At 41.4% G+C, this 10,884-nt stretch overlaps 1 protein-coding gene across 1 annotated transcript in view; it reads left to right on the top strand.

Annotated features, from left to right (window-relative positions):
* Nucleotides 1-1,268: 1,268 nt before the first annotated feature.
* The window catches only part of Trim44 (TRIM family member 44), an 83,028-nt gene continuing 73,412 nt past the window's right edge, over nt 1,269-10,884 (top strand). Inside the window, exon 1 of the mRNA XM_090347880.1 lies at nt 1,269-2,263. Within this exon, the coding sequence (XP_090204006.1) occupies nt 1,580-2,263 (684 nt within the window). The 5' untranslated portion in view covers nt 1,269-1,579. The remainder of the gene's footprint in view (nt 2,264-10,884) is intronic.

Genomic DNA, 10,884 nt, shown 5'->3' with positions numbered 1-10,884 from the left:
GTACAGATGTGTGTGTGCTTGCGTGTGTGTGTGTGTGTGTGTGTGTGTGTGTGTACATTGTCAACAGAGTCCAAATGTCTATATATTTAAAAGTTTTCTTCAAAGGGTCATTATTAACAATATGATTTTTGCAATACCAGAAAAGCTTACTGAACACTACAGTGTACGCACTTTTTTTATTTAACCCACAAAACAACTCCATGATGTAGGTATTATTGCCTCCACTTTACTTATTTTTTTTTTAAAGAGGAAAATGGAATGGTGAATTAACTAATCCATGGTTGACACTTGGCACATTAGTACTATTTAATATATAATATCCTCTTCTTGTCTCTTGAAGCCCAATTAGAGGCTAGAGGTACTGCTTACACAAAAGAGCTGGGAATGCCCACTGAACAAATAACTCTCTCTCTCTACTTAGCTTCAGCTGACATCTCAGCCTCATCCAAGACAAGGTTTCAGAAAAAGGCCACAGCCCCAGAGGTTCTGACCCCCTAGGAATCAGGACATATAAACAGTTGTGGAAAAGGAGGCATAGTGTTGCTCCAGATAGAAAATATTTGCTTGCTCAACCGGACTCAGATTTCCTGAGCCCAGAACAAACACAGCCCTTTTGGGGGTCCCTGAAGAAGTCCCAAGAAGTCATGGTCAGCCTGGTCACGACTAGGTCCTGTCTGGCACCTTGCACAATGTCATGGATGGTGGTGGGAAGTTTTAGACTGTCATGAGAAAGTTCACAGGGACTCCAGAATAAAGATTGTAGGAAATCAGATTGATACCTGCAGGGAGGGAGCCTGGGAGGTGAGGCTGCATGCATTCATCCATCATACATCCATGCATCCATACATCAGACTGTCAGGAGAAAGACTGATGTCCACTGGGACTCCAGACTGAAGATTGTAGTAAGTCAGGTTGACACCTTCAGGGAGGGAGTCAGGGAGGTGGGGCTCCATGCATGCATCCATGCATCCATGCATCCATGCATCCATCCAACATCTCCACCTTCTTGCAGGGATGCTGGGGCTCGGGATGCTCGAGCCCCGTCCCACAGGACACCTAGAAATGGGCCTTTGCCTCTTTAAATGACTCAGGAAGTGAAAGGAGGTCGCCTGCCGGTGAAGGGAAAGTGGAACCGGGGCGGCGGTGCGAGGCCAGCAGCAGCTGCTACTGGCAGAAGCTGCCAAGCAGCCGGGCAGTCCCGAGGCCGAACTGCGCGCGCGGCGCGGGGGCCGACGGGGCGCGCGGGCGGCCACACCGGAAGTGACCGGCGGGGGCGGAAACGCAGCGCCGCGTCGCTCGTCACAGGCCGAGCGGGCGGAAGTCCCTGGCGCTCTGGGCTCGGGCCGGGGCTGCCGCGGGCCCCCCGAAGGCCCTGCTTCCGAGTCGCGGCGCCACAGCAGCGGCGGCGGCAGTAGTAGTGAGTGCGATCCCGCCCAGCCGGGTCGGGTGTTGACTCTCCGTGGAGGACGGAACCCGGGGACGGGTAGCGAGGCCGCGAGCAGGCCGCGAGGCCCGGGGAAAGGCGGCGAGCTCGCAGCGCCCCCGCCCCGGAGGCCTCGGCCAGCAGCCCGGCGCCCACATGGCCTCCGGAGTGGGCGCGGCCTTGGAGGAGCTGCCTCACGACGGCACGTGTGACGAGTGCGAGCCCGACGAGGCTCCCGGGGCCGAGGAAGTGTGCCGGGAATGCGGCTTCTGCTACTGCCACCGCCACGCCGAGGCGCACAAGCAGAAATTCCTCTCTCACCACCTGGCCGAGTACGTCCATGGCGTCCAGGCCTGGACCTCGCGGGCCCCCGGGGAGGGCCCGGGGAAGGAAGACGTCGAGGCCCGGGCGGAGGCCGCTGCCGCCGCCGCCGACGGGGCGATAGAGAGCGAGGCCGGGGAAGAGAGCGAATCCGAGGGAGACAGTGAGTCGGAGGAAGAGAGCGAGACGGAGGAAGAGAGCGACGAGGAGGAGAGCGACGAGGACAGCGAAGAGGACAGCGAGGAAGAAATGGAGGATGAGCAAGAAAGCGAGGCAGAGGAAGACAACCAAGAGGGAGAGTCGGAGGCCGAAGGGGAAACTGAGGCAGAAAGCGAATTCGATCCCGAAATAGAAATGGAAGCAGAGAGAGTGGCCAAGAGGAAGTGTCCGGACCATGGGCTCGATTTGAGCACCTATTGCCAGGAAGATAGGCAGCTCATCTGTGTCCTGTGTCCAGTCATTGGGGGTCACCAGGGCCACCAGCTCTCCACCCTAGATGAAGCCTTCGAAGAGCTGAGAGTAAGTATCCGGCAAGCTGAGCTTAGGTCTAGGCGTCTAGGCGCCAGAGTTTCACCTCACGTAGGCTTAGTGTGGGTCCAAATTCATGTTCGCCACGTCCATCAAAAGCTAGGCTATTCATCTTGTTGGGATCAGTATTCATTTATCCTTTTTTTTCTTTTTTTTTGGGTCGGGACCCCTTTCCTTGACAATCCCGTGAAAATTTTGGACTCTTGACAGGTACACACAAAACCCAGATTATAATTCCTCTGCAAGCATCTGAATGAACTATAGGTACCTAGGTAAAGCATTCCTTGAAGTCTGCGCCCCACTCCAGTCATGTCCACAAGAGCACCATGGCTAAGATCAGGGCCTTGTCTCAGGACTCTTGATATAAAAATCTCTGCCTCAAAAACATGGGAAGCTATGATTTAGACTTTCCCAATGTGGGAGTTTTGAGAATGACTGGATGTGTGCCTTAAGGTGCTTTTAGATTCTTCGTGTTTTGAAACTTGGTAGGAAAGGAGCGTTAAGAGAGGGGAAGGCCAAGTAGTATGGAGGTTCTCATGCTTTTCCTGTGAGCTTTTGTCCATTCTAGACTTGGCTAGAACAGTGCTTAACAAGTAGCAGACATAAAAAAAAAATGAGTTTGCAAGCGATTTGCTTTTATTTCTGTTGTAAATGTTTACTGTCAGTAAGAAAAGCTTCTGGTGTTAACCAGGTCAAGGAAAGTTTATGTGATATGTTCCTTACTTAAAGAAATGAACATTCACGAATGTTGTCATATGAGGATGACTTTCACTTCTCTAAGCACCCATACAATTGCTGGCATTGGGATAACAAATATAATGAGTCTCCTGTGTTGACACTTTCCCTTCGATATTCTTTTTGTTGTTGTTTTTTAATTGTAAAAAATACACATTCAAAGCCAAGTACCAGTGGCTCATCCCTCCAGTTCTAAGTTCTTAGGAGCTGAGATCTGACGATCCTTGTTCAAAGCCAAACCCAGGCAGGAAATTCATGAGACTCTTTTATCTCTAGTTAAACTCCAGAAATCCCAAAGAGCTGTGGTTCAAGTGGTAATAGCCTTAAGCAGTACAGTCCAGAGACAGCATCTAGGCCCCGAGTTGATGCCCCAGGAGTGGTGTGTGCAATAGTACACATCCAACAGACAAGACACACACACAAAACCCATATCCAGAAAGCAAGTAAATGACAAAGCACAGACAATTATAACATAAATGCTGATATAACCTCCATTCAGGTCAAGGAATAGAGCAGAATTGACAATATTAACCCCTACCACTCCCTTTTCCACTTATAACCATCTCTCTTTCCCATAGAGAACCATTATCATAACTTATGGGCTGAGAGATCTTTGCTTATCTTTATACTTCACAGTACAAGTGTATGCATCCCTAAACTTACATGGACCTGTCACTGTTGGATTCATATTTTTTAAGTCATGCACTCTCTTTGGTTTTGCCTCATTTTTTAAACATTTTTGAGATTTACCCTTTGGTTGTGGTTTATTTTTGTTGTGGTATTGAATTCTGTTTTTTGGATATCCCCTGCTACTTACTCTGTTATAGATGAACATTTGACTTGTTCTTAGGTTCTGGAGTTTTGGGCTTTTAAAAATAACATATAAACATTGGGGGGCACGTTTTCTGGTACACATACTTAATATAAAATGGAATGTAAAAATAGGAGTGAAATTGTTGTGTCATATATTTCTTCAATAGTGCTAGATATTGCCAACTGTTTTCCAAAGTGGTTGTACCAGTTAACATCATGAAGAGTGTGAGAGTTGCTCTGTGTCTTCCCACCATTTGCTATACAATATTTTTAATTTTTGTCACTCTTGCTGTTATGCATTGAATTAGTATCTTACTGTAATTTTAATTTTCCTTGCCCTGGTGACAATGTATCTTTTGTATTTCCTTTTGTGAAGTACTGTTAGGTCTTTTGTTCATTTTACTTTTAAGATTGTCACTTTTTTTAATTTAAAATACATTTCTGGTTTCTTGATGCTTATATGGGTTGTATTTTCTACTTTTTTTTTAATTTTAGAAATTATACCTTAAATAGAAGTTGTTGGTTTTAATATGGAAAAATTTTTCAAAAATTTTATTTATGGTTTAATGCTTTGTTTTGTTCCAGTTAGAGTTAACTTTTGTGTATCAGAATTAGTGATTTAATTTCCTTTTTGCCCCATACCGCCAGTTCTCCCAGCATTTATTGCTGTGCCACCTGTTTTGTCAGGTGTGTGATTGTTGTTGGCTCTATTCTGCAGTGTTCATCTCTTAATATATTTCTGTGCAAACAAGATGCTTTCTCAGTTGGGCGCTGGTGCCTCACGCCTGTAATAATACTCAGAAGACTGAGATCTGAGGCCTGAGAGACAAAGCCAGCACAGGCAGAAAAGTCCCAATGTGACTTTTATCTCCAATTGACCACTCAAACACCAGAAGTAGAGCTTTGGCTCAAAGTGGTAGTACGGTAGCCTCGAGCAAAAGAAACTCAGGGACAGTCCACAGGCCCTGAGTTTAAGCCTCATGACCAGGAAAAAAATAATTAACAACTGCTTTCTTAGTTACCATAGCTTTATAATATGTTTTAACATGTAGTAGAACAGATTTTGATTCTTTTATGAGTGTCCTAGCCAGGTGCTGATGTCTTACACCTCTAATTTTAGCTTCTCAGGAGTCTGATCTCTGAGGATGGTGATTTGAAGCCAGCCCCAGTGAGACTCTTACCTCCAATAAACTACTCAGAAAAAAACAAAAGTGTCACTGTGGCTCAAGTGGTAGAACACTAGCTTTCAGCAAAAGAAGCTCAGGGACAGGGCACAGGCCCAGAGTTCAAGCCCCTGGACCTGTTTAAAAAAAAATGTTTCTGCTAATCTCATTCTTATATATCTTAGAATCATACTATAGAAAGCATGTGCATGGAAAATTTTTAGGTATATTTTGGGCATTGTACTAAATTTATAAATTCATGGACAGAATTTAAACTATTACAGTAGACATCAGATCCATTTATTTAGGTTTTTTAAATTGCTGCATAATAAAATTTTATTCTGAAAAATTCTATATGTCATTGTGAAAGCTACTTTTAGATACTTTATGATTTCATATTATCATTTTCTCATTGTATATAGGAATGATTAATTTTATTGATATTTTTGTTTTTCTTTCTTTCTTTCTTTTTTTTTTTTTTTTTTCCCAGTCCTGGAGCTTGAAGTCAGGGCCTGGGTTCTGTCCTTGGGCTTTCTCAAGGCTAGTGCTCTACAACTTAAGCCACAGCACCACTTCCAGCTTTTTTGTGTATATGGTACGGAGGAGTCAAACCTAGGGCTTCGTGCATACTAGGCAGGCACTCTACCATTAGGCCATGCTCCTGCCCCCTTTTGTTGATTTTTTTATTAAGCTATCTGCTAAATTCTCCTACACATTCTAATAATTCATTTGTAGGTACACTCTATATAAGTGATGGTATTTATCTGAGAAGGGGAACAAATATTTTTTTCTAATTTCATACTTATTATTTGCTTTTTCTTGACTATTTTCCTGGATAGAGCCCTTAGTATAAGGCTACATAGACGTCATAGTGGATATTTTTTTTTTTTGGTCATGGGGCTTGAACTCAGCCTGGGTGCTGTCCCTGAGCTCTTCAGCTCAAGGCTACTGCCCTACCCCTGAGCCTGGGCGTTACCCCTGGGCTCTTCAGCTCAAGGCTACCACCCTGCCCTCCTTGAGCCAAGCCTCACTTCCCATTTTCCAGAGGTTAATTGGAGATAAGAGTCTCAGGTCTTTTTGTGCCTTGGCTGGCTTTGAACCTTGATCCACAGATCTCAGTCTCCTGAGTAGCTAGGATTACAGGGGTGAGCCATTGTGCCCAGCAAGTGATATATTTTATAGCCTAGCTGGTTTGAATTCAGTGTTGCCAGGCAAATGTTCTATCAGTTGAGTAATTCCAGTAATCCTTTCTGTATTGATTATTTTCAAGATAAGATCTTATTTTATGTTTTGAGGCTAGAGAATGCTTATTGTAATTCAGCAAAGATTTCAACTTGAGGGGAGTTTCATTGAAGTCTAATTTCAGTTTTCCTCTGGTTTAAAGATGTTTTGAGTGGAGCATACATTTGATATTGGCAAAAAGTATTTTGGATTAATAAAAGAAACTTAGTGTGGTGGTAACCAAAAAAACATTATTGTACTGCATTTATTCATTTGTTCAGCAAGTGTTGGTCATCAGCTGAGGGTAGGTGTTTTTGTGGTTTTTGTGTTTACTAGTCACTTTGAAAATAACGATGAAGAAAACAGAAAATCTTTCTAAGTTTTCCTGGAGATTACGTTTTTATAGAGAGAAATAAAAAATAAATAAGCAAAATAAGCTGGGTGTCAGTGGCCCATACCTATAATCTTTATGTTACACAGGAGACTGAGATCTGAGTATCTGAAGTCAGCTCTAGCAGACAAATCTACAAAATTCTTATCTCCAATTAACTAGTAAAAATCGGGAAGTGGAGAAATGGTTCAGTTTGTAGAGTGCCAGCCATGAGTGAAAAAAAAAAAATCAATGACCTCTCAAGGCCCTTAGTTTAAGCCCTAATAACACATATATACACAAACACATGTATTAATAGATTTAAAAAAATTAAACTGTTGGGATTAGAAAGGAAACAAGAAATGCCCTAGTTCTGCAACTTTTTGACCTTGTCACCACTTGACCATATTTTCAAAATGGGTGGTAAGGTAAATGAAATCAAGGCAAAATGCCAGTTTCTCATGCCTATAATTTGGTTACATGGGAGTTTTAGATTAAGAATATTCTAATTCAAGGCCAGCCAGGGTAGAAAAGTCCATAAAACTCCACTCTCAACAGAAGAAGCTGGATATGTGGTAGGACATGGGTATCATTGTAGTTACAATGGGAAACCTAGTTTATGTATTGTGGTCCAGGTACATGCCTAGGCAGGAAGCAAGGCCCCACCTCCCCTATCTCAAACATAGATAGCACAGAAAAGGACTGGGTTATGGCTCAGTGGTAGAGCACTTGCCTGGCAGTGCAGTCCTTGACTTCAAATCCTGGTATCCACCCCAAAAAAGAAATGAAGTAGGATCTTTGTGAAAATGAAATGGCTTAATTATTACTTAGAGACTCCTGTATTTAACACATTGTGAGTGCTCTGTTCTTATTACTTACTATGAAGAATCTGACTAAATACATAAGCTTAGAGTTGAGGAGAATTTATACAGTTTATGTTTCACTATTCCAAAGCCAACCCAGTGTGTAAATGTCTGGTATAGATGATAGAAAGCCAGGGTATTGGCAGGGTCTCCTAGCACTTGGAAAAAAGAGACTGGTCTCAACACTTAGTTACTAATGCTTTTTCTTCTGCTTTCTTCTCTGCTTCTGCTCCTGGACCTTGCTATTGCAATCCAGCATCATTGAAGTTGGTCTCTAGAGGGTTTTGTGGGTTCAAAATTGATTTGAACCTGGGCTCTAGATTTACCATAGAAAAGTAATTACACAGCAAATTTAAGGCCTTTCATCTGGGTCATGACTTCTCATCTCGATATATGGGTTTCTTTTGTTTTAATTCTTAGCCTTGAGAATGGGTCATTTGGTCTGATAATGGATCTTTATCTGATAATGGATTTTTATCTTTTTTTAGATTTATTCATATTTTATGTTGTCAAAGGAATTTATATTCAGAGTTACAAATACTAACTTTTTTGTTGAATAATAAGAGTATGGTTAGATCTAATCAGTATTCTTGAAAAGTAGTTCATAAAATTATCTTGAATATAACCTACTATGAAGGGAATACTTTTTAATTATTACTTTACATACACCCCTGTACTCCTTCATAAAACTCAAATAACTATTTACTTGATTGCATATGTCATTTCTGTTCTATTTGGATTTTTTAAAAAAAATTACTAAATTGATTTTGCAGCACATTATGGTCATACTCTGTGGTTTTAAAACACTTGTCCAGTTCACCCTAAAAAAGAAAAGGTGTATTCTTGCTGGCAGCGTTGAGTCAAGTTGTAGAGTATCTGCCTAACATACATAAGATCCTGAGTTCAAATCCCAGTACCATTAAAGAGTGAAGAAAAGTTATTGTCTGTAGCATTTTAGGAGTTCTTAAAATGGCCACTCTATGGACAGATATATGTAGAGAGATTTTTGTTTAATACTTGAAACAACTACATGTAGAGTTGTGGGGGGGGGTCGGTGTTGAGGAAATACTACTGACACAATTGCTGAAAGATAGAAGCCTTTACTCAGAATAGCTGTGACTCTGAAAGGGCTAGCTGTAGCATGATGCTGTAGTGGGTTCATAGTAATTGGTGGCTCTGTCTTTTTAGCTAATTTAATGCAGCTGTGGTAAAGAGAAAGTTGAAACGTGCTTATATATATATATATATATATTACTATTTTCTGAAAGGATATAAGATATAATATCCTGAGGAAGAGCATTAAGCATTGGCTACATAGTAATTCCATATAAAGTTTGTTTATTTTATTTATTTTTGCTAGTGTAGGGCTTGAACTCAGGCCTGGGCACTGTTCCTGAGTCTCTTTGTGCTCAAAGCTAATGCTCTACCACTGAACCACAGCAGCTTTTTCTGAGTAGTGTATTGGCAATAAAAGTCTCAGACTTTTCTGCCTGGGCTGCCTTCAAACTGAGATCCTCAGATCTCACCCTCTTGAGTAGAATTACAGGTGTGAGCCACCAGCACTCAGCTTATTTATTTGTTTTGAACCAATAAAATTAACTGAGGTGAAGGGCAGCTTTGTTATCATTAGTTGGATCAACCCTTAAATGTGTGATAGTCATGCAGTTTTGAGATACCCATTGTAGGCTAATCTTTTAATCTTCAGAACGAAATTTCTTAACCTGTTCTGACCTGATGAAAAGGACAATACCCTAAGCTTCTCAGAGAGAGAGTAGAATTGAGTTTTTGGATGGTGATATTGACTATGAAAACAATGAACCTTGGTAACTTAATATTGAAGCATTTATCTCAGTTTAATTTGCAACTTGTGAACTTGAGTCCTGGCTCTTATACCTTCCACCAGTGTAGTGGTAATTCAGTCAGTATCTCTGAATCTTGGGTTTCTTAACATGGATGTGATTATTTTCTCCTGAATAGGTGGTGATAGAGAAAAGAAGGATCATAGATATAAAAAGCTTATTAATAAGCACAATGCCTGAAGCATGAGTAACTCTTAGCAATTGGTGGTTCTTATTTGTATTACTGGTAGAGAGCAATTTAAGGTTCTATTCTGAGTTCAATTCTAGACAAGTTAGTCTGGCAGCAGTTGGTGTTCAGGACACCAAGTTTTCTTTGGGGTGAAAACTGTTCAGCCCCCTCTCCTTCTGCTCTTTCTGTCTAATCTGTTGAGTTGATCGGCTAGTGAAAAATTAGTCTTCAGAGAAGAGGCTCCCGTGTATTTCAGTGTCCTGCTGGTGTCTTCTTATGCATTAGCTAACCAAAACACAGCTGGTAAGTCTAATTTTAGGTTCACAAGTCTTCTAGTTGTCTTGTTTAGATTTTGTTTTATGTTCTAACTGTGGGAAATTTTTATAGAAACCAAGGGACTGTGGGGCAACTTACCCTTATATTTCTGGTTAGAAAACATATTTCCAGTAGGCAATCATGGAGAGAGATAGAGGGATAAATTCATATAGGTCACCCACTCTTTTTCTTTTCTGCACTTTGGGTCTGTGTTAACCTGTATTAACCTGTATTAACTGGTAGGTCCTTTTTTTTTTTTTTTTTTTTTTTTTTGGTGGGTCATGGGTCTTGAACTCTTCCTGGGCGCTGTCCCTGAGCTCTTCAGCTCAAGGCTACTGCTCTACCCTTGAGCCAAGTACTATTTCCCATTTTCTAGAGGTTAATTGGAGATAAGAGTCTAGGGTCCTTTTATGCCTGGGCTGGCTTTGAACCTTTATCTTCAGATCTCAGCCTCCTGAGTAGCTAGGATTACAGGGGTGAGCCACCACGCCTGGTGTTAACTGGTAGAGTCTCATCTACTAGTTTTGTGTGTAAATAGTTTAAAATGCTATCCATTGGCTGAGGTTAATAAAATTAACAGAGACTGGGAACTTTAGTCGGTTAAATTTTCAGACTCTTATATAAGAAGATCCTGTCATTTGAGTTGTTTGAGGCTGGGTACTTTTCATATATTATTATTTCATGGGATCCTCAATACAGTTCAGTATTATGTTTTCCCATTTTACTGATGAGGAAACAAATATCAAAGGGGTTGGATTTTGTTGAGGGTCACCCAGCTACTTAGTAGAAGTATTGGGATTTAAATTTAGGTGTGACATCAAAGTGTAGTCTTTCTACCATATCATTTTACTTGTACTCTTAGTTATTTCTACTCACATTTAAGCCTTCTAAGATGCACTAATATGTTCTTCTGACATTTATCCTCTGTTAAGGAAAAAAAATAAGTGTTTCAACATATTTCTGCACAAAGTATTCCTACTTCTCTGAAGAATTCTTTTAAGATTGTCTATAGACTAGCCTTTTTTTGAGGGGGGAGGTGATTTGGAGGGTTTGGCGTTTGAACTTGGGGCCTGGGCTCTGATCTGAGTTTTTTCACTCAAGGCT

This window comes from Megascapheus bottae, chromosome 16 (genome assembly GCF_031878675.1).
Source record: "Megascapheus bottae isolate mThoBot1 chromosome 16, mThoBot2.hap1, whole genome shotgun sequence".
NCBI classification, from domain to species: Eukaryota; Metazoa; Chordata; class Mammalia; order Rodentia; family Geomyidae; genus Megascapheus; species Megascapheus bottae.
Note: the sequence above shows the minus strand (reverse complement) of the source record. Positions and strands in the feature narration are given on the sequence as shown.